General features: G+C 31.6%; 3 protein-coding genes and 1 pseudogene across 5 annotated transcripts; all 4 read left to right on the forward strand.

Moving 5' to 3' along the window:
• The first annotated feature begins 1,382 nt into the window (after positions 1 to 1,382).
• On the forward strand, positions 1,383 to 9,844 carry LOC145758961 (protein-glutamine gamma-glutamyltransferase 4-like). 2 transcript variants are annotated; one of them, XM_082572660.1, is made up of 14 exons: positions 1,383 to 1,465; positions 3,832 to 3,996; positions 4,291 to 4,476; positions 4,893 to 5,153; positions 5,362 to 5,609; positions 5,713 to 5,890; positions 6,182 to 6,373; positions 6,828 to 6,967; positions 7,132 to 7,288; positions 7,777 to 7,937; positions 8,168 to 8,297; positions 8,619 to 8,785; positions 9,049 to 9,182; positions 9,376 to 9,844. In XM_082572660.1, exons 1-14 carry the CDS (start codon positions 1,444 to 1,446, stop codon positions 9,518 to 9,520), a joined length of 2,286 nt encoding a protein of 761 aa, XP_082428786.1. In that variant the 5' UTR covers positions 1,383 to 1,443; the 3' UTR covers positions 9,521 to 9,844. The 2 variants fall into 2 exon arrangements, with proteins under 2 accessions (XP_082428786.1, XP_082428785.1); XM_082572659.1 differs by lacking the exon at positions 1,383 to 1,465 and adding an exon at positions 3,514 to 3,600.
• A 587-nt stretch (positions 9,845 to 10,431) lies between these two features.
• On the forward strand, positions 10,432 to 16,475 carry LOC145759764 (protein-glutamine gamma-glutamyltransferase 2-like; annotated as a pseudogene). Its single transcript, XR_014286538.1, has 14 exons — positions 10,432 to 10,453; positions 10,979 to 11,127; positions 11,320 to 11,505; positions 11,645 to 11,905; positions 12,013 to 12,260; positions 12,369 to 12,546; positions 12,672 to 12,854; positions 13,079 to 13,218; positions 13,357 to 13,513; positions 13,648 to 13,808; positions 13,962 to 14,091; positions 14,206 to 14,372; positions 15,474 to 15,607; positions 15,817 to 16,475. The product of XR_014286538.1 is annotated as a protein-glutamine gamma-glutamyltransferase 2-like (transcript).
• A 1,185-nt stretch (positions 16,476 to 17,660) lies between these two features.
• LOC145759973 (uncharacterized) lies at positions 17,661 to 18,978 on the forward strand. The gene is made up of 5 exons (XM_082573829.1): positions 17,661 to 17,798; positions 17,874 to 18,058; positions 18,150 to 18,203; positions 18,286 to 18,355; positions 18,785 to 18,978. Exons 1-5 carry the CDS (start codon positions 17,744 to 17,746, stop codon positions 18,877 to 18,879), a joined length of 459 nt encoding a protein of 152 aa, XP_082429955.1. The 5' UTR covers positions 17,661 to 17,743; the 3' UTR covers positions 18,880 to 18,978.
• Positions 18,979 to 20,020: 1,042 nt separating this feature from the next.
• On the forward strand, positions 20,021 to 21,762 carry LOC145759967 (uncharacterized). The gene is made up of 5 exons (XM_082573822.1): positions 20,021 to 20,161; positions 20,371 to 20,585; positions 20,695 to 20,775; positions 20,929 to 21,001; positions 21,475 to 21,762. Exons 1-5 carry the CDS (start codon positions 20,101 to 20,103, stop codon positions 21,570 to 21,572), a joined length of 528 nt encoding a protein of 175 aa, XP_082429948.1. The 5' UTR covers positions 20,021 to 20,100; the 3' UTR covers positions 21,573 to 21,762.
• The last annotated feature ends 322 nt before the right edge of the window (positions 21,763 to 22,084 follow it).

Here is a 22,084-nt window from a genome sequence, read left to right on the forward strand (position 1 = left end):
TTTATTACCTTCATTAATTTAACTACAAATTGGCTTTGTTATTTTAGCCCGCGCAATTGAAATTGCCTCTTTCAAACTGACTATATTTTATTGCCCGTTGTTTGGCCTTTAAATAAGCTAGTTTTTATGTACCAGCGTTGTCTGTATATCACATTACAATTTACTAAAAACGAGTATTTTAAGTTAGTATATGCTTTTAAATCCCATAGCATTTTATAAGTATTACGTAATGCGAAAAAGTCTAAAATAAGGTAGTTAACGGTTAACGTTTAACTGACTTTTCGTGGCAATAAAAACTATTTACAGCCTTATAGTATTCGCCCATAACCCAGCATAAATATGTTATACAAAGACTATAAATTTTAGCTATAAGCGAAAGCAGCGTTTAAAAAAGCACAATAATATGATTTTTTTTAAATATGGTCACTTTAGCTGATACTTAAATTAGGCAGGGTAATTTACGCTTGACTAAAATAAAACGAAGCGCCTATCCTAACAAAGCTGACGAATTCGTGACGTCAATATAGCTTGAATTTTGACAGACATACATTAACAATATCACGTGCTACAGGAAGTGGTTAGTTGAATGCGCGGTTGTAATTATAAGAAAACGAATTGCATTTGTACAAGGGTATTTCCAAAGCACCGAAATTATGTCGAAAATCTGGTAATTTTTTCATTTGGTGGTAGTTCGAGCAAAAATGCTATAGAGTCACTTTTTTTCGTAGCGTCTTTTGATAAACGCGTTTGCAAAAAAACTATTTAAAGCTGAATAAATTGTAGTCCCAAAATTAGGGAATAAAGATTTGGATTAAGAAGCTTTGTGTAATTTTTTTTAAAAGGGCCTATAAATTTATAGCTAAAGTCAATAGGCCTTAACGATGGCTATAAAAATTTAACGATATTAAAATACGGCTTTTAAACTGAATCTAAAAATAATTAATAACAAAAAAACGAGACTAGAGGAAAAAAATGAGTCCCAAATATAAATTGTCGGAAATAGGTATAGGCTTATATATTGTTGATATTACTGTACGTTTTGTTAATCAGAATTTTAATTCAACACTGTTTTTATTACTAATTTCCGTATAAACAGGCCACAGCAAAAACGTTATTGTTTAAATACTCTTTTTTGTCAATTGTATGTAATACGGAAGTTGCGCTAGACTGATAAAACTGCTGAATTTGCCTACGCCGCTATAATTAGGCTTCTAGCTATATCAAGTATGAGGTTAAACGTAGTATAGCGCAAGAATTTTACTGTCTAAGCAGTCTGTATTACATATATAATAAAACTGTTTGTAAGAATTCAAAGTTCATTTTATGATATAATATGTGTTCAATTATTTTGTAAAATATTGTATAATTTTATAATTTTTTTTAGGATTATATTAAAATCTGTTTAACTTTTATAAGCAATTACTCAATTTCGAAGAGGAAAAAATGGGAAACGGAGAATCTAAAGGTAAGAAATTTACGGCTATATGTATCAATGTCACGTAATGTTGTCATGTAACAGAGCCTTTTTCAAAAAAACAACTGGTATGCTAAAAACTGCTGGATCAGTAATACTTTAAGCTACTAAGGCAACGCCAAACTAAGTCAGGGTAACAAATGTTGCCCTATGTTTAGCAGGCTGTGAAGTCTGCAAAATTAATGACAAGTAAATGAAAAATAATGGTTCTTTATTCATTTTCTCGATACCTTGAGAAAATAAAGTATTATGTCATTTAAAAGCTGTAACCGTATCGATAACTTATTAATCAACATATCGATAGCAAGTTTGCTGTCAAAAAAAGAAAACGAAAATTAACCCAAGTCAAAAGAAAAATGCCATTCAGCGTAGGCGTACCTCGAAGAAAAATGCCATTCAGCGTAGGCGTAGCAAAAATGTAACTTAACTTAACCTTAACGTTGGGTTTGCTACGTTTTATCACAGTCACGCGATTTTACCAGTTGCGTTTTGTCTACGTGGCGTATTAACCCCGAATACCCTTTGCACGTTTATACAACTTGTAATACACGGTCCCTAGACCATAGAACTGTCGGGTTTTTTGGTATATAATCACGCACATTGCTATTATAAACTATATAGTCTGTATTTGCGCTTTGGAATTGTATGTAGCCGTATAATCTAGTTCTTTTGAATTATGAAGTTTTTTTTTCTTTTTTTTTGTTCTTTTGAATTATTAAAGTTTTTTTTTAAACAATCCTAGCAATTTTTTGCTTAATGCAGTGTTTAATATTTAAACATTTAAAACTTATCTGAATTTGTACTTATATTCCAAAGCATCGTACATTAACCCCATATTCCATTTGGTAAACACTGATAAGGTTATATAAAACAGTACATTTTAAAGCAGCGAATAGTGAAGTGACTTGGCATAGGGCAATATAATAAATGTTATTTATCCGGTATTGCTCTAGTTGCATTTACATTAACATTAGGTTAAATTTAGAACATTAGCAGGAGGTGACCGCAGCTGTTAACGCATCAAAAAGGCGAGTAACTTATAACACTAAGTTTAATGTTAGCGAAAAAAATAACACCAACTGTCGTTTACTATACATACAAAACAGAACTGTAAACATATTAACAACAGTCATTAAAAAGTTGAATTTTTGTTGTTTAAAAAAAGCTTTAAAATTCAGTAACAGCATGTAGAAACCAAAAGCTTAAACAAAAAGTAGTAATATCTAAAGTAGTTAAACAAGGACCAGACTGAAAGTGAAAACATTAGCTTAGACAGATTAGTATATTTATAGCCAATACAATCTACAACAGACTGTTTCATTAAGGAAATGAAAGAAAACAATTATTTAACGTACTGTATACGTGACATACTCAACGTTTAATATTCTATAAATTATAAATTAATGGTTTTTCAAATATCGACAACATGGTTATAATAGCTTTAAGATTATATCGATTTATATAGCGTAATCATTAATTTCTTACAATAGAAATCACATAAAGTCGATGAAATCAAGTCCATTTTAATGATTTAATATCATTAACTTAAACACGGTTAAAAAATTATATCATTAACTTAAATACGGTTAAAAAATTATATCATTAACTTAAATACGGTTAAAAAATTTTTTTTTTTTTGTTTATAATTAAAATTTTTGTTTGTTTATTAAACATTAAATATTGGTATTCATTTTTTTAAATTTTTGCCGTATATATATCATTATATCAATAACTTAGATACGGGCTAAAATTTATATTTTGTTTGTTTATTAAAAATTTGGTCTAATGTGTATCGGTAAATCAATAAATCAAATACTGGTTAAAATTATTGTTTTTTTTTTTTAAATTTATAGATAATATAACAAAGCTTTTAAATTTGTTTTGTTGTGGATTTTTTGTTTAATAACAATTTAGCAAATAATGGAAAGGGGGCGCAGCCCCCCTGGCTAGCTTATATCAAACTTTTTATTTATATTAAAACAACAAAACATATGATATTTATCGAATAAACTAATTTGAAATTTGAAATTTGGAATTCTAGGAAAACTAGAAATAGATTCCACTTTTTTAAATATTGTTGTTGGCAAATATACAAACTAGGATGTCGGCAAGATATTATTGGCTTGGTAAGTTCGAGCGTTTAAGGAAGCAATTTTAAAAATAAACTTTACTCTTATTGAGTTTCGGTTTCGCTTTGACAATCCAACTTGGCTGAAAAACAACTTTAAGTTCAATACAGTTCACCATAATAGTTAATTACTTTTGATCCATACTCTTTGTAAAAATTTCTTTAAAAAAATTTTGTAAAGTAAACAAAAATTTAAAAAAATAAAAACTTTTTTGTTTTTTTTGTGAAGACACTCAAGACTCTGAAGAAATCGGAGAATTTTTAGACGACCACCCTGAGTTCTTGTCGACCTACATTGACCGCCATCCATACTTGTTGGACAACTACGTCGAGCAAAACATAGACGAATGGAAGGTGAAGGAATGGCTTAAGAAAGTCGAAAGTCCGGCTCCGGGTATGTTATATTAAATACAATTTTAGTTCTATTTTGAAGTTCTGTCTGGATATGAAATTCTCTCAATACATCTCTGTAAAAAGCTTTGGCATTTAATGGATCTTTGCTGTTATACTATGGTTTCAACACTTTAAGCCTTTATTATAATTTTAATATACATGTTGCTATATTTTACCTTTAAAAAAGCCTATTTATGTATAATGCTTTGTTTTGATATGGTGACGTGGGCAAATTTAAGCTATACCTGTATTTAAAAGACTTATCTTTAAAATTGCGATTTAATTTTGACTTTAGCTGAGATTTTGCAAACCTTGCGCATTGACTACCTGAAGGAAAAAAATGGACTCCTGCAACATACGAACAGCTACGTTAACAACAACTTGGTGGTAAGACGAGCTGACAAGTTTAATTTGGAGATTTTATTCAAGAACAGGGCATTCTTGAAGGCCAAAGACAGCATATGCCTGGAGTTTGCTATCGGTAGGTCGTTTGCAAAAAAGTATTTTAACTTTTCTGCTAATAAAACCGGCAGCGTGGTGTAGTGATAAGACCACTTGCTACACCATTATGAGGTCGTAGGTTAAATCTCCACTGCTTTTATGATGCAGCGCCCTTGAGTAAGGCGCTACAAACGGTATAAACTTCTGCTGAGTCACCACATACACAGCAGCATAATTATCGGGCAACTATAATCTATAATATCCCAAACTGCTAAATGCAACTCTAGACTGGGTCGGAGTAACTGATGTTACTCTATGTTTAGGTCGCGCATTCGACCTTAATACATCGACGATAAAGATATATACAAAAAAATAAATAGATACTTTAACGTAAAGAATTTTTTTTAATAATATCTTTAGATCATGAAATTTTATTAAGCCTTTTAACGTTATTAGGGCCAAATCCGAAGGTGGTATCCGGCACGAAAATACGCGTTCCAATTAAGGACTCTCTACAGGGAAGCAAATGGACAGCTATGTTAGGTAACGTTAACGAAAAGAAAAAGAAAGTGGCGGTTGAGGTCAATATTCCCGCTACTGCAATCGTCGGAAAATACCAACTAACTGTAGAGATCGTTACAATAACTAAGGATGGACCTAAAGTAGAAAGAAAAGTCAAAGAGGACATTATTGTGATTTTTAACCCATTCCAGCCAGGTCAGTTCTATTTTTGTTTTAAAGTATTTAAATTTTACATCATCATTTTGAATAGGGACATGGGCGTGTTTAATTTAAAACTATAGCGTTTATTTTTGACACGATTTACTACCTTGAATAGTATCAACCTGAATAAAAAGACTTTTATTTTCCTTGTTAAAGTAGTAGTTTAATTTTTTAGTAAAGTAAAACTTTTTATGTTAAACAGCTGATGATGTTTACATGGAAGACCAAAAGGAAAGAAACGAATACGTTCTTAACCATGAAGGTATCATCTACCAAGGTTCATCACGGTCTATAAGGGGAAAGCACTGGGATTTCGCCCAGTTTGAAGAAGGAATTCTGGATATCGTGTTGAAGCTGCTAAGACAGGACTCGCGGGCAAAGAAAGAACCAATCAAGGCCTATAAAAAGCGCAATTCGCCGGTGTATGTCAGCAGAGTGCTGTCAGCAATGGTAAATTTCACCGACTTTTTGAACCTTGTTTAATTTAAACGAGACCCTGTGAAATCTAACTAGACCTTAACGTAAGTCCTCAAGTTGTTTTTTCTTTATCTAGGTTAACTGCAACGATGACACTGGAGTTCTTTACGGGAGATGGGACGGAGAATATTCTGACGGTAAAGGTCCATCCTTCTGGAACGGCAGTGCAGATATTCTGCGATTGTGGAACCAAAAAAAAATGGACCCAGTCAAGTACGGCCAATGTTGGGTCTTTTCTGGCTTGTTGACTACAGGTAGTTACTAAAAAGTTAAAGGTGTATTACTATCACTCACCTTATATGTAAACCTGTTTCAAGGGAAAAACTATTCGCAAAAACAATAATATTTAAAGGGCAGCCATTGATAAAATTTTATAAACTCGCCGCTACACGATTTATTACAAAAACCAATTTTATGTTACATTTCTTTAACATTTCGTTTAAGTCATTAAATGTGCCCTACTTAAGGTTTTGTTGTAGCAAAATAGGCTTAGAAAATGTCGGTCTATTTAGCATCGGTTTAATAGTTCAAATATTTTATTTCAGCTTTGAGAGCTTTGGGAATTCCTGCTCGCAGTGTCACCAACTTCGCCTCGGCTCATGACACGGAGTACAACATGACGATCGATTCTTTTATTGATGAGGAAGGAGAGGAATACAATAAAGGAATTGGCGACTCGGTCTGGAACTTCCACGTTTGGAACGGTTGCTACTTTAGAAGATCGGACTTACCAAAAGGTATTTCAAAAAAATAAAATAAAGTTAAATACATTTTTTTTATGTTATCTTAAGGTGATAGGTTTTTAATTTGTATTGAAGAAGGGTGATCTATCAGTTAACGCAGCGCTTAAAAGCGGATAGTGTCATGGATGCGGGCCGAACCTGAAACCTTTCGGGTCGTAGTTCAATGTCATATTACACTCCTAAAGGGATATACAGAATTGTTAAATATATAATTACAGTTACCTAAGTAACAGAAACTTTGTTTACAAAATGTGTCGTGTCACTCGATGTTTTGTTTTTTTAATCTGTTTGCAATGCGCACACATTTAGAAATACCGAAACCAATATTTTATGGTAGGTTGACATCATTTCCATTGCCTGATTTTCCACCCACGCAAGCTTGTGTATATCCAAACTATGTACTTAACTGAGGGCTTCCAAAGTTACATTTTTGTTTGCTTTTGTTTAGGTTACGATGGCTGGCAAGCGGTCGATGCCACGCCGCAAGAATTCAGCGGAGATATTTTCCAGTGCGGTCCCGCGCCTTTGAAGGCTATCAAGAACGGCGAAATCTTTATTGGTTACGACACAAACTTCGTATTCAGCGAGGTCAACAAAAATTTTTTTAAGCCTAATCTTGGCGAACCTATTAAACATTTTACTTTAGCCTAAGCTTGGATGGCCTCTAAAGAACTTTACTTTAGCCTAAGTTTGGCGAGCCTATTAAAAAGCATTTAAACTTTTATAAAGTACAGGTTTTATTTAAAATACAGGTAAATGCGGATCGTTGTATATGGAAAGTTGATGAAAACGGAGACGTAGTCGAGTTAGTGAAACGTTACTACAGCTATGTCGGGAAGAATATCAGCACTAAAGCAGTTGGCTCGAATGAAAGGCACGACATCACCAACGAGTACAAATACCCAGAAGGTGAGCAGTTAAGATTCAATTTTCAAATACTTAAACATACAATTGTACTTAACATGATTATCTAAATAATATTAACAGTTACGAAGTCTATGCAATTTAAAATCAATGTCGGCAGCGTGGTGTGGTGGTCAGAACACTTCCTACACTACGTGAGGTCTCGGGTTTGATCTCCAGTATTTTATGCTGTAGCGCCCTTAAGTAAAGCGCTATAAACGGTATGAACTCCTGCTGAGCCAGCACCTAATCAGCAGCTCGACGATTGGGCAAATATAATTTATACTATCCCAAACTGCCGCAGGCAACTCAAAATTGGGTCGGGGAAAAAGTTGTTTCTCTATGTTTAGGTCGTGCAGTTGACCTTACCACGTCGAGGATAAAGATATATCCAAAAAATATATGTTTTCGAACACATTAGGTAGAAGACATTAGTTACTACCCTAAATCTTGTTTTCGATAAGTTGTTAGACACCATGTTTCTGTTTCAACAGGTTCTGAGGAAGAGAGATCCGCTTTCCAATTGGCTTATGCTCATGGCAAAAAAGCTGACTACCACGACGAACTTGTGGTGAAAGGAGAAGGCGATATAGAAATCACAATTGCTGCTGTCGGGAAAACTGTCGTTGGCGAAAAACTTACTATTCAAGTCAAGGTATGCGTGCCTACGTAAAGGCATGAGCAAAAATGTAAAACTTTACCATATGAAATTTAAATTGGTTTGTTGAAACTTATGAAAAGCTTTAAGATATCTTTGTTATACTACTATTAGAAATAAGATAAATTAAGCATTTAGGGTCCCCATAGAAGTGTGTTAAAACCTACCTCTAACAAGTGGATATTATTTGATACTTGACATTATTATCTTTTTTTCTTGTAATACAGATTACAAATACGACTGCCAAGGCTTGCAAGGCACTGATCAACACTGCTGTTTTTACTGTACTGCATAACGATGAACGTAAAGCGATCCTTCGAAAACTCAAGGCTACGGTTTCACTAAAGCCAAAACAAGGTAAGAATTTAAAACTTGTTTTTACTTTATGGGGTCGTGAGTTTGATTCCCACTGATTCAAAGTTGTGACATCCTTGGGTAAGATGCTTGACATCCTTGGGTGAGATGCTGTATATCTTTGGATAAGATGCTTAAGTAAAGTCAAAAGAGATCAGTAATTTAATAATCATTTGCAAAATAGTTATTATTATTATTAAAAATTCCAAAATCAAACCTGAGACTATAGATTAGGGTATCCAATATTACATTCTAGTCGTTTTTTTTCCACAAAAAAATGCTGAGTTCTTGACTTTAGCAAATTTAATTGATTTACTCTTACAGCTGAGGTGCAGACGTTCGAATTTGAGTTGGTCAACTACTTGGGCAAACTTGTTGACAACAACGTGATTCGCACTGCAACATCCGTAAAGAACTTGGACGATAACATTATGTACTTTGACAGCAGTGACGTGACAATGGAAGTGCCAGAAGGCATGCTAACAGTTAAGGTAAGGGGTTATTGATATCTTCTTCTTTTATTTTTCTTTTGGAAAAGGCGACTTTTCCGTCTCCACATGAAGAAGCTTCTGTTACCCCAACCAAGTGTTTAATTCTTTTTAGTAGTTTAGAATGTTATTAACATAAACAAGACAAGTGTTGCAAACTGGATAGAACTAGTTAAAAACTATTTATACAACGACTATAGTTGTTTTTGGTTACAGGATCTTGACAATGCTTCCACTTTTTATTTAACTTGCACATTTTTTTGCAGTGTGGGGACTCGTCTCCAGCATGGGAAAACTTCGAGGTCCGATTTGAAGTTCACAATAAATTCCCCTTCCGCCTTACTGGTGGTGAATTTACTATTACTGGATCTGGTGTCAATCCAAAAACGCTTAAAAACCAGTAAGTACACATAACACATTAACCTTAAAAGTGTGATAACTCCTGCAGGTTAACAATTAGGCAATATAGCCAATGGTATTTGGGGTTGGGTCAAGGTAACCGTTGTTACCTATCTCAGTGATATGTGGACAGGTTACTACGTTAAAGGAAATAAATAAATAAAACGTTTTCTAACTTAGATTTTGTTTTATAGTGAAATTATTGAGCCAAACGCAACGTATTTGAGCCCACCTATCGACATCAAGGGATACTTGCGTGGAAACAAAAGGCTTACCGCAGATTTTGACTCGAACGAAGTCAACAATATTAAAGGCACTAAAGTGGTCGAAATCTATTAAGTCAAATATAGAAATATAGATGATCTTTATCAGATATAATTAGTTTGCTTTATTGTAACCGTATTACTTACGGTCTTAAAAGACATTATATTCATAGCATTAAAATGTAGAAATTGTAGCGACCCTATTTTGATGTTGTTCTTGTAAATGTGTCCAGAATAACCGTTATACTTTTATTAAAAATTATAATCACATTTTGTTTAAAACATGCAGTTATTGATATTTAAAATTGTTATTTCGGCTGTATATTCTAAATTTTAACATTTACTTCTATGGGTAAAACCCAGTTCAATTGCTGAATAAATTTAGTTTGAAAAACTTGAATGTTTGTTGATAATTAAGTATTTAAGTAATGACAGTTTTTATCAAATCCAACAAATACATATATGTTTGATCACCTTTCATTAGTTGATAAAAACATTAATACAAATTCCAAGTTTTACTAATTTTGCTATCCTCATAGATAATAAGATTTATTCAAGAAATTTTTGTATTTACCATATTGCCAAAAGAACGCATTAAACTGCATTAAGGCAGTTTTTTTCAGTTATACATATATTTTATAAAAACTTAACAACACGGTCTAACGCTTTACAGCGTAAGAAAAATGCGAAAACAGAAATTACTTTTTAATTAGGGAATTGTTATTGGAGCGCAGAGAGGAAATTTTCGTTTTGTCTACGTGGCATATTTACAACAGGTTTTTAGAGAAAAAATTAGTTTCATACAAACCCGGAACCACAAAGGTTTTATATACTTTTTTGGCGGCTATAAAGGAACGGACGAAAGTTTAAATTGTTGTCTAATTTTTATTAAAGTAAGATATAGCTAAATCTGCTAAACAGGTTAAATCATAATCTTTTAACATTTTTAATCAGATGAAGTTAAAAAAAACCTTTAAGTTTAGTAGAATGAAAAACGAAAAATCCAAAGGTAAAACTGATTAAAATTTTATTTATTTGTAAAAGTCAATATATTTTTTTACTGCGTAGTTTTTGCATAAACAAAGTTATATCGAGTTATACCAAGTTTATAGTTTTGCCTGAATAGCTTTTATGCAAAATCGTATCTTGTGATACGTTGTAACCTGAACCATAAAGTTTTTTGTATACGAGCAAGTTTGGGCATGTATGTATAGCGCATTTGTGATAAAGTAGCATATAAAAATATTGTTTTAAATTCTACAATTGAAAGTGTTTTTTTAAAGTAGTCACAACATTTGATTAAAACAAAGTTTTGTGTTTTGTATAAAGGGTTTAAACTACCAAGTGCTTGACAGTATAACAAAATTAAAATCATTAAAAAAACAAACAGTAAACGATTTTTTCAAAAAAATTATTGGAACTTTAAATATTTTTAAAAATTGATAATTTTAATAACGACAAACGTTCTTTATTTGTTCATTCCAATGCATGTTACAAAATGCCATAAACACATAATTTGAAAATGTTTTTAAAGATGCTCAAGATCCGGAAGAAATCAGTGAATATTTAAACGATCATCCCGAGTTTTTAGCGGGCTATATTGACCGCAATCCTGACTTGTTGAGAATGTAGATAGGGGAAAGGTAGACGAATGGTTAAAAAAAATCAAAACTGCAGATACGCGTAAGTCAAATACTAAAACAAATTCAACCTATAGTTATTCTGCTTTTTATATCATTAAGAAATTTTCGGCGATAAAAGTAACAGTAAACGATGTTAGGCCTGTAAATAAGAACTTTGTTTGGCACTTATTGTATAAACCTAAAAAAAGATATAGCTAACAAGTTTATTACTAGTATGTAATTTCTACTCCAGCTAAGATCTTGCAAATTTTGCGCATTGACTACTTGAAGGAAAAGAATTGTTTAAAGCACCATACGAACAACTACATTCACAACAATTTGGTGTTAAGACGAGCGGATAAGTTTACTCTGGATCTTTATTTTAAAAACAGAGCTTTCTTGAAGTCCAAAGACAGCATATTCTTAGAATTTTCGATTGGTTAGTATTTTTGTAAATTTGCAAAAAGATTTTTAATTCTTGCTAATTAACTAAAAAACTTATTTTTAACACAAGTATATTTTTTCTGTATATTGAAAGGTTTTTTAACCATTAATTTTACCTAATTTAATTGTATTAGGACCAAGTCCCAATCTTATTTCTGGAACAAAGATAAGAGTTCCAATTAAGGACTCCGTTCAGGAAAGCAGGTGGTCAGGAAAGTTTGTAACTGAGAACAAAGACAAAAAAAAGGTGACGGTTAAGGTTAACATACCCGCTACTGCTATTATTGGAAAATACCAACTTACTGTAGAGATCGTTACCATAACAAAAGATGGGCCTAAAACCGAAAGAAAAGTTAAGCCTGATGTAGTGGTAATTTTTAACCCGTTCCAAGAAGGTTAGTTTCAATAATTATATACGAGAGAATAAATATTTATTACAGAACTTTGATTCTGATTTTTTCTTCCTTTAAATTTTGTTAACATTTTTTGTATATTTAACCAGCTGATGATGTTTTCATGAAAAAAGAAAAGGATCGAGACGAATATGTACTCAACCAGGAAGGTGTTATCTACAGAGGTACTTGGAGGTCGATAACACCACTGCATTGGATTTTCGGGCAGTTCGAAAGTGACATTCTTGACATTGTGCTTAAGCTGTTAAGGCAGGACACCCGCACAAAAAATGACCCAAATAAAAGCTACAAGAAACGCAACTCACCTGTATATGTCAGCAGAGTGCTATCAGCAATGGTACATTTTAGAAAATTATTTAAATTAATCTTTATTTTTTTTTTTCAACTTTTTGGTATCTTTACTAAAATAGGTAATGTAAACAAAGTTAAAACATTTTTTATCCAGATTAACTGCAATGATGATACCGGAGTTCTTCATGGACGATGGGACGGGAAGTATTCTGACGGTAAACATCCATTCCAATGGAATGGAAGTGTAGAAATTCTGCGACTGTGGAACAAAAAACAAATGACTGCAGTCAAGTATGGCCAATGTTGGGTCTTTTCCGGTGTGCTGACAACAGGTAATCTGCAAGATTAAAGGTCCATATATTTTGGGAACAACGCTTAAATGCGTTGCACAGAAAATGTACCTACAATTTAAGGTTTATTAATATGGTTAAAACTTGGTTTATTTTTATAAATATAGCACTTAGAGCTCTTGGAATTCCTGCACGCAGCACCACCAACTTTCTTTCAGCCCATGACAAAGAATACAACATGACCATCGACAATTTTATTGACGACAATGAGGTTTTCGATATCGGAGACAAAGAATGGAATTATCACGTTTGGAACGACTGCTACTTTAAAAGACCAGATTTACCAAAAGGTTAGGAAAGAAATATCTCAGTGACGTAATTTCTATTTTTATTGTTATTTTAGGTAAAGTGGAAAAGTAAACTACTTTTAAAAATTTTCTGTAAAAAAAGGAAATTTTAAACAAAACGCCCTTAAACTTATATTGTTTTGAGATCGACTTATTTTATAAACACATTCCATTTACCTGAACGTTTGTTTTTATAACTTAATTCTTTCTTGTTTTTGCATGACTAGGCTACGATGGCTGGCAAGCGATCGATGCTACACCACAAGAACTTAGCGGAGATCTTTACCAGTGCGGTCCCTCGCCCTTGAAGGCTATTAAAAACGGAGAAGTCTTTATTGGATATGACACTGACTTCTTATTCAGCGAAGTAAAAATTTGTAAAATTTAATCTAGATTTTTCAGGGGTATTTTTGCCCTTTTATAACTCTCCCGGCATGTCTTATATAGAAGCCAAGCATAGTTTTTAACTTTGATTTTTCTGGATTTAAAAAAAAAATTGGAACAGGTAAATGCAGATCGTTGTACATGGAGAGTTAACGATCAAAGAGAAGTAGTCGGTTTGGTTAATCGCCAACCCAAGTACTTTGGTAAGAAAATCAGTACAAAAATGGTTGGATCAAATGAAAGAAACGACATAACCCACGAGTACAAGTTCCCAGAAGGTAATGCTGGTTAGAAAAATTGTTTTTAGTTTTTATTTTGAAAAAATTAAGGTAAACTTTTTATCGATTTATATTATTTTAACTTAAAATAAATAGTTTGTTATAAGTTTTAGTAACCACTATCTGTTTTGCAGGTTCTAAAGACGAAAGAACTGCTTTTCAATTGGCTTATGCTCATGGCAGAAAAGTTGACTACCTTGACGAACTTGTAGTAAAGGGAGAGGGTAACATAGAAATTGAAATTGCTGCAGTCGAAAAAAACATTATCGGCAACACGATTACTATAGAAGTCAAGGTAGATATGTTTTCAGTTGAAAAAACGTCTCTCTTATATTTTTTGTTTTTGCCAGTAGTACAATAATTGACTTTGTAAATTTTTGTTAAAAAAAATAAACTAATTTTAAGTATGTTAATTTTGATTTTCAATTTTTTATTATAACTACTACAGGCCTCAAATAAAACCGGCAAGGATTGCAATGTGTTGATTAACACTTCTATTTTTACTATATTGCATAACGGTCAACACAAAACAGACCTTCAAGTGGTTAAAGACACGGTTAAACTTAAAGCAAAAGAAAGTAGGAACTTTTAAAACCTTTAACAACTTTTTATTTTGCCACTACTTGCAAACCATTTATTTAAAAAGGTGGCAAATTTTAACTTTAACAAATTTAGTTAATTTACTTCTAAAGCTGAGGTGCAAACGTTCGAAATTGACTTGGTCAACTACCTGGGCAAACTTGTTGACAACAACGTGATTCGCACTGCAACATCCGTAAAAAACTTGGATGATAACATTATGTACTTTGACAGCAGTGATTTGACAATGGAAGTCCCAGAAGACATACTGATAGTTAAGGTAGAGATTTATTAATATCAACATCTTCTTCTTATATTTTTCTTTCGGAAAAAGCGACTTTACCGTTTCCACATAAAGTAGCTTTTGTTACTCTAACAAAGTCTTTATTTCTTTTTAGCAGTTTAGAATGTTCTTGAAATAATAATATTCGTTTTATATAATTAATTTGCTGATTAATTTGACTTGGCAAAAATGGGCACTTTTTTACAAAGTGGGATCGAACTTAGGACATTAGGTGCTTGCGACTTTTATAGAAAAAAACTACATATACAACGACTTAACAACTACATATACAACGACCTAACAACTACATATACAACGACTTAACAACTACATATACAACGACCTAACAACTACATATACAACGACTCAACAACTACATATACAACGACTCAACAACTACATATACAACAACTTAACAACTACATATACAACGACTTAACAACTACATATACAACGACTCAACAACTACATATACAACGACTTAACAACTACATATACAACGACTCAACAACTACATATACAACGACTTAACAACTACATATACAACGACCTAACAACTACATATACAACGACTTAACAACTACATATACAACGACCTAACAACTACATATACAACGACTCAACAACTACATATAAAACGACTTAACAATTACATATACAACGACTCAACAACTACATATACAACGACTTAACAACTACATATACAACGACTCAACAACTACATTTACAACGACTTAACAACTATATATACAACGACCTAACAACTACATATACAACGACTCAACAACTACATATACAACGACTCAACAACTACATATACAACGACTTAACAACTACATATACAACGACTTAACAACTACATATACAACGACTCAACAACTACATATACAACGACTTAACAACTACATATACAACGACTCAACAACTACATATACAACGACTTAACAACTACATATACAACGACTTAACAACTACATATACAACGACCTAACAACTACATATACAACGACTCTAGATATTATGTAAACTTTTTTGAGCAAGCAGAATGATTTCTAATCCATTCTTCTACTTTTTATAACTTACACGTTTACTTTGCAGTGTGTGGACTCGTCTCCAGCATGGGAAAACTTCGAGGTGCGATTCGAGGTTCATAACAAATTTCCCTTTCGGCTTACCGGTGGTGAATTTACTATTACTGGGTCTGGTGTCATTCCAAGAACGCTTAAAAACCAGTTAGTATAACACATTGATTTTATAACCGTGATAACTCCTACAGGTTAACAATTAGGCAATATACCCAATAGTATTTAAAACTTTTAGAGGCAACTTGGGGTTGAGTCAAGGTAACAATTGTTGCCTATCTTAATAATGTGTAGACAGGTTTCTACGTCGAGAAAAATAAATAAATAAAACGTTTTGTAACTTAGATTTTGTTTTATAGTGAAATTATTGAGCCAAACGCAACGTACTTGAGCCCACCTATCGACATCAAGGGATACTTGCGTGGCAACAAAAGGCTTACCGCAGATTTTGACTCGAACGAAGTCAACAATATTAAAGGCACTAAAGTGGTCGAAATCTATTAAGTCAAATATAGAAATATAGATGGTCTTTATCAGATATAATTAGTTTGCTTTATTGCAACCGTATTACTTATCGTCTTAAAAGACAATATATTCATAGCACAAAAATGTAAAAATTGTAGCCATTATATTTTGATGTTGTTCTTGTAATTGTGTCTATTATCATGTTTTTTTAAATGCAGTTAGGTTATGATTATAAAAAGTTGTTATTTCGGCTGTATATTTTTAATTTTTAATTTTACTGCTTTGGGTAAAACCCAGTTCAATTGCTGATTAAATGTAGTTTAAAAATTTATTTTTTTTCTGATGATTAAGAAAAAAAGAGTGGAATTAGTAAAATAATTTAAAAATAACACTACATCAAGTTATATTACCAAGTTATATTACCAAAGTTATATTACATCAAGTTATATTACTATAAACAAGATTCAAGTTGTAAATTCTAATAAAATATGGAAATTTAAATATGGTTAACCTGATAAAATTATAATGATTCATGAACAAACAATTGTGCTTGGCCCTGACTGTACTTCATAAATATTGTTTTTTGCGATTATTTTTTGATAAGAAAGTTTACAATAAACAATGATTTCATGATATACAACTACAAATTCCTCTACAAAGTGTTAACCTTTCTTTTTTTGCGTGTAACGTAGCAAAAATAGGTAATATAACTATTTTTAATACAGCAAATCTTTCATTCCTGACATTCAACCACAAAATCTACAAATATATAATACTTTTAAACAGGGTAAGTTATTGAAAATTGCGTCTTACGAAAATGTGGTAGAGTACAATGTCGAAATAACTTTATGTGTCACATTTCTATAAAAATGTTTTAATGTACTGTCCCGCCCACATCATTGACTGACGAATGTAAGCAAATGTTTAATACAAATGATGTCATCTGTCTGTTAAATATAAATATGTCTGAAAGTTAAGATATTTTAAGACACAAAAGTAAAAATTTAAGTGAAACTAAAGAAATGTAATCGTCAGCCGCTCAAAATACAGCCACCATGGAGAATTGGAATACTTTGATTTTGCAACCGAATGTTTAATTATAACCTAATTTCTAGCAAAACTAACCTCAAAAAGTGTGTAACATGGTGTCTGTGGTTTCGGTGAACGACCGCCGACAACGTTGCTTGACACAAGCAAGTATTAACCACAAAATATCCGCGGGTCATAATTTCTGCGTTTTAAGAATGTACGGCGATGACGACAAAAAAAGTGGTGACGTCACGATCAATGGGAGAATCTAGGTCTTCCTAATTATTACACAATTTTACAAACCCTGGCTTGATTAAAACCAGAAAACAAACCAGTTAATATACAAAATTTACAATTACAGAAGAGTTTTTAACAACTTTATTTATAAATGTATTGGTAATCTCTCTCTAAAACCGATGTCTTAAACCAATAGCTGATAAATACATTAAAAAAGAACTAAACGGTTACAAGTTTTATGCATCATTTGTATATAACACCTAAACTTAGGCATTGCGAGATAAAAATTTATGATAAAATATTTTTTTATGATCACAAGCTGTCATTTTCTTACCATCATTTTAATTTTGCATGACGCATAAAGTTGCAGACGCAATAACATATACAAAATCGGGGCTTCGACTTAGGTTAACTAAAAACTAAATATATTCTTAGGCTGTAGCCTAGAGGGCTTTACTACCACAATAAAAAGCAATTGTTCTTAAACTAAGTTTCATATCTTCAAGCAAAAAGGATAGTGTTTACTTTTTCTGTAGTGGTATAAGTTGAAAGAACATGAAATTGATTTTATCGTTGATAATATGTTTTGGAATGGCATTTTCGAACCAAGGTAGGTATACCTGAAAGGTTTTAAATGGATTTAATTTACATATACTTGAAACAAAAAGATTTCTTTTGCTCTTAGCTATGCCTATGAAAGAAGAGGTTGTCGTTGAAGAAGAATTAACAGAAGATGATCTTGCATTCTTATCTTTTAGTAGTCAACCGGACCTTGTCCAAACCTACCTTGATTACTATCTCGACCTTGAAAACTCATATTTAATCGAAGTCAAAGTCGAGGAAATGGACATGGAAGGCAGTGGCGATGTCGTAAGTATAATGACGCAACCGTGACGTCACCAAAACACTTGACCAGGACGCAAATAGTAAAAAAAATAATTTGGTTTCTTTTTTTTATTAGGATGGAAGAGATTTTAATCAGCTTTCGAATGCGGTTAAGAAAAAGAGAGTTGAGGTAACTATTTGAAGTGAACAATAAAAAACTACGTAGTTTAATCAACGTATGTTATCCTGACGTGATATTACTTAACTTACAGAAAGCGAAAATGACCGAGGCATGCCGCATGTTAAATGGAGTCTATGTAAAGAAATGCTCGCGCATGAGAGGTAAAAGAATCTTTAAAAAAAAACTAAAAAACAAAATTAATGCAAAAAAGTTTAATCGACCATTTTCAAATATTTATTTTTTTCCCAACTATGTTTTTTGAATATTCAAACTGAATACATGATGTAGTGTAAACAACATAGTGTAAGGTGATAAGTTCGATTCCCACTGATTACATTTTGTAGCATCTTTAAGTAAAGCATTAAAAAGTGTAGTTTCTTTTAACATATAGTTATACAAAAAGAAACAATTAATTAAAATGTTCGGGTTAAAAATACATTAACCACAAAAGTCGATTTGTAAACCGATGACTAATACAATTTACCTCGTGGTTATGTTACAACAAAACTTGTTCAAATTGGGAATAAATAAAGACAAAAAATATAATTTTGTTAATTTTAAAACTGTTTTGTAATTTAACTTTAATATAGGATGGACAAAGCGATGTCTAGCTTGGAGGTATACCAGTCGAATTTGTTATCGATTTCGAAAAGGAAACCCTACCACCAGCGGACGAATTTTTTAAAAAAAATCCTTTTTTTTGAATTGTCAACATTTTAATTTTTTCTTTTTAGAGTATTGTAATTACTGTTTATCTATGTTGTTAATAAACTATTTAGCCACATTTTTGCGGATCATTCAATAATGTTACTATGTTTATAATATACACAAAAATCTAATTTAGGACTTTAAATCTACATGAAATTATTGCTATCTTTTGTTTCTAGCATTTAATCTCAGATTTAAGTAGAATTTAATTAAAATTATTGTATCCAAAACCTATCAAGTATTCTTAGTCTGATTAGAAATATGCTTGGAGGTTTTAAATAGCATATAAAACACTAAAAATATACAAAAAAATGATGTGTCAATAAATAATCTTAAAAATTGATAATGAACTCATTTTTTTAATTTTGCTAATAATCTAATATACTAGTAAAACGCATAAGATTTAAAATTGATGACATTTGTGACCAGGCATTTACGTCACTAAATCATGAGTCATCTTAAAAATTCAAAATGTAGCCAGAATTCGAACAAAAATAACGCTAAAAACGCCACACCAAATTTAACTAAATTTAATTAATCAATTATGACACAATTACACCAAAAGAAACATCTAGTTATTTTTATGTGACGAGCCATTTAAATTTACCTGATTCAACATACCTAAAATAGCCAAAAGTTTACGAAAATAGGCCAAGCCACACATATAATTCTATCAAGTAATAACATTAACGACCATAATTGCAAGGTCAAATAAGCCATACGTTTATTTATACCATAAGTATATGATAATCCGATTAATTTTGCCACAAGCAAACGCTATAGCTTAACATTTAAAATGTACAAAAAAAGGTCATCACATACCACTACGATAAAAAGCATTATTCAACAGTTTAATGTTATATTTTATACTTAGTTATTGTAAAAATTTGTTAAGTATTTAAACTAATTTCTCCCGTAAGTAATGACCTGGTAGAATGTTTAATTAATTTCCGAAAATTAAAAAATTATTACGAACTGTAAGCCCAAATTTTTGTTAAATGTCGTTCATATCCCACGAAACCGTAAGAACCCATGATCATGAAGCCTCTTTTAATGCCCGAGGCCAATAAAACATTAATTTAAAGCAAAGATGTTTTCAAAGCACGCTCACTCGTAGTTCAGGCACAAACCACAAGAAAGATTTTTGATTTTAAACCAGAAAAGAGGATTTACTGAAGGACTTATTTTCAAAAAAAACATGAAAAACGAGATACTTTTGTTTTTGTTGATATGTGTCAGCATGCCTTCAATATATAACGGTAAGTAATTCATTTGTTTTATTGTGTAAATTGGTTTAAAATTTAAAAATAAAAATTAAAATAATAAAATGTTAAACGCAACCTAAGTAAATTTATTATAAGTTGTTTTAAAATAAAATAAATCAATGAAAAAATTAATATATATACATTTTACTAGAAAATTGTTTATATTTTTAATATAATTTTTTGTTTTTAATCAAAAATTTTAGCTCAAGAGCTTGTAACTAATGATGAAGATATTGACCCGGACGCTGCTCTAACAGAAGAAGACACAAAATACTTATCTCCCCTTAACGTATTTTTTCTTGACCAACTTATCAATTTTTACTTGGTTTTGGAAGATACCAATTTTGTTGGCGACCAATCAACTGAAATTATCGAGTTCGTCGAACCAGTTGTCAACGAAACGATGAACGTGAATGGGGTAAGTTAGATATTAGATATATTAAGCATAAGGGACGATAAAAACCTATATAAGCCTAAGTATATATATATATTTTTTTTTTAATTTTTCTATTTTATTTATTTTACAGACAGGCGAAGATGACGAAGGAAGGGGACTGGTACTAGGAGGTACTGAACCTCCAACCTTATCAAAAGCAAGGATGAAAGAAGTAAGATTTTAAAAACAAATTTAAAAAATTGTTTACATTTTTATATTTGTTGAAAAAAAAGTTGTTTTGACAGCGTAATATTTAAAATTATTGCCTGATAGTGGTTTAAATAACAAAAACACTGCCAGATTTTAATGACTTGACATTTTGCAGCTTTTTTATATTCAACAATCTTGTCAGAAAAATAAATTCGGAAATTACGTGCGAACCTGCAGAAAAATAAAACGTAAGAGATGCTTTGGCTTGATAAAATAACACAGATCATGCCTAAGCTTAAAAATGCCTTTTAAAACTTGTGCAAAAAAATATTTTTAATGGTATTAACTCGTTATTTTTTTTATATCTTTATCTTTGATGTAAAAAGGTCGAATTCGCGACCTAAACATAAAGTAACAACAGTTACTCCAACTCAGTCTCGAGTTGCCTGTGGCAGTTTGGGATATTATAGATTATAACTACCCAATAAATATGCTGCTAATTAAGTGCTGGCTGAACAGAAGTTCATACCGTTTTTAGCGCCTAACTTGAGGGCGCTACAATATAAGAGCAGTGGGGATTGAACCAACGATCTCATGTGGTGTAAAAAGTGTTCTTACCACTACACCAAGTCATTATATAGCATTCCATAAATTTAAAATGCAATTTTACTATAACGTTATGAACGTTATTTTATTATAAATATGTTTTTTTGTTTTTCAGCGGCTTGGAGAAATAAATGCGTCACCTGGAGATATCTAAATTACACCTGCTTGAGATATAACACAGGTTCAAATGGGAGCGCCAAAATATTTGGCTAGATTACCACAAGTGTTTTCACAGTTAATCATATGCTTTTACATAATGTGTGCCAAATTTTTGTCATCAGCTTTTTAAAACGTTGTTCAATTGCTTTTTCTACTAATTTTAAGACGATGTGTGTGTACATTAAAACGTTGTTTATCAAAATAGTAAAACAGTTTGCTACCTGTAATGTGTAAATAAAAACTCTTCCATGATATTTTGTATGTATATACAAAAGTTAGTCAGAAAATGTTGATAGCATTTAACTTCAAAGTCCATTTCTAAAATTTGGTGCGTTTATAATCACAAAATTTTCGAAAAGGCTTTGGAAGTCAAATATTACAATTACAAATTTATTTTCTAATTATCAAAAAAACTTTATAAGGCAGCAAATAGAAAAATATATTTTACATGTTATGTAGATTCAAGTAATACCATTTTATAGTTACTTGTGTTTTTTTCGGATAGTCATAGCGTTTAATTTAAGTAGAGAAATCAAAAACGCTGATAAAGTTAAATATTGTTAACA

This window comes from Corella eumyota, chromosome 7, assembly GCF_963082875.1.
Source record: "Corella eumyota chromosome 7, kaCorEumy4.1, whole genome shotgun sequence".
Taxonomy (NCBI): domain Eukaryota; kingdom Metazoa; phylum Chordata; class Ascidiacea; order Phlebobranchia; family Corellidae; genus Corella; species Corella eumyota.

Excerpts from the sequence above, each read along its gene's own strand:
- LOC145758961 (XM_082572659.1), top strand. The coding sequence starts at position 3,576 with ATGTCGGCAAGATATTATTGGCTTG. Across the intron at positions 6,968-7,131 it reads CAAACTTCGTATTCAGCGAG|GTAAATGCGGATCGTTGTAT; the intron begins GTCAACAAAAAT and ends TTTAAAATACAG. Across the intron at positions 7,938-8,167 it reads AACTTACTATTCAAGTCAAG|ATTACAAATACGACTGCCAA; the intron begins GTATGCGTGCCT and ends CTTGTAATACAG.
- LOC145759973 (XM_082573829.1), top strand. The coding sequence starts at position 17,744 with ATGAAATTGATTTTATCGTTGATAATATGTTTTGGAATGGCATTTTCG. Across the intron at positions 18,059-18,149 it reads TGGAAGGCAGTGGCGATGTC|GATGGAAGAGATTTTAATCA; the intron begins GTAAGTATAATG and ends TTTTTTTATTAG. Across the intron at positions 18,356-18,784 it reads GAAATGCTCGCGCATGAGAG|GATGGACAAAGCGATGTCTA; the intron begins GTAAAAGAATCT and ends ACTTTAATATAG.
- LOC145759967 (XM_082573822.1), top strand. The coding sequence starts at position 20,101 with ATGAAAAACGAGATACTTTTGTTTTTGTTGATATGTGTCAGCATGCCT. Across the intron at positions 20,586-20,694 it reads AAACGATGAACGTGAATGGG|ACAGGCGAAGATGACGAAGG; the intron begins GTAAGTTAGATA and ends TTTATTTTACAG. Across the intron at positions 21,002-21,474 it reads AACCTGCAGAAAAATAAAAC|CGGCTTGGAGAAATAAATGC; the intron begins GTAAGAGATGCT and ends TTTGTTTTTCAG.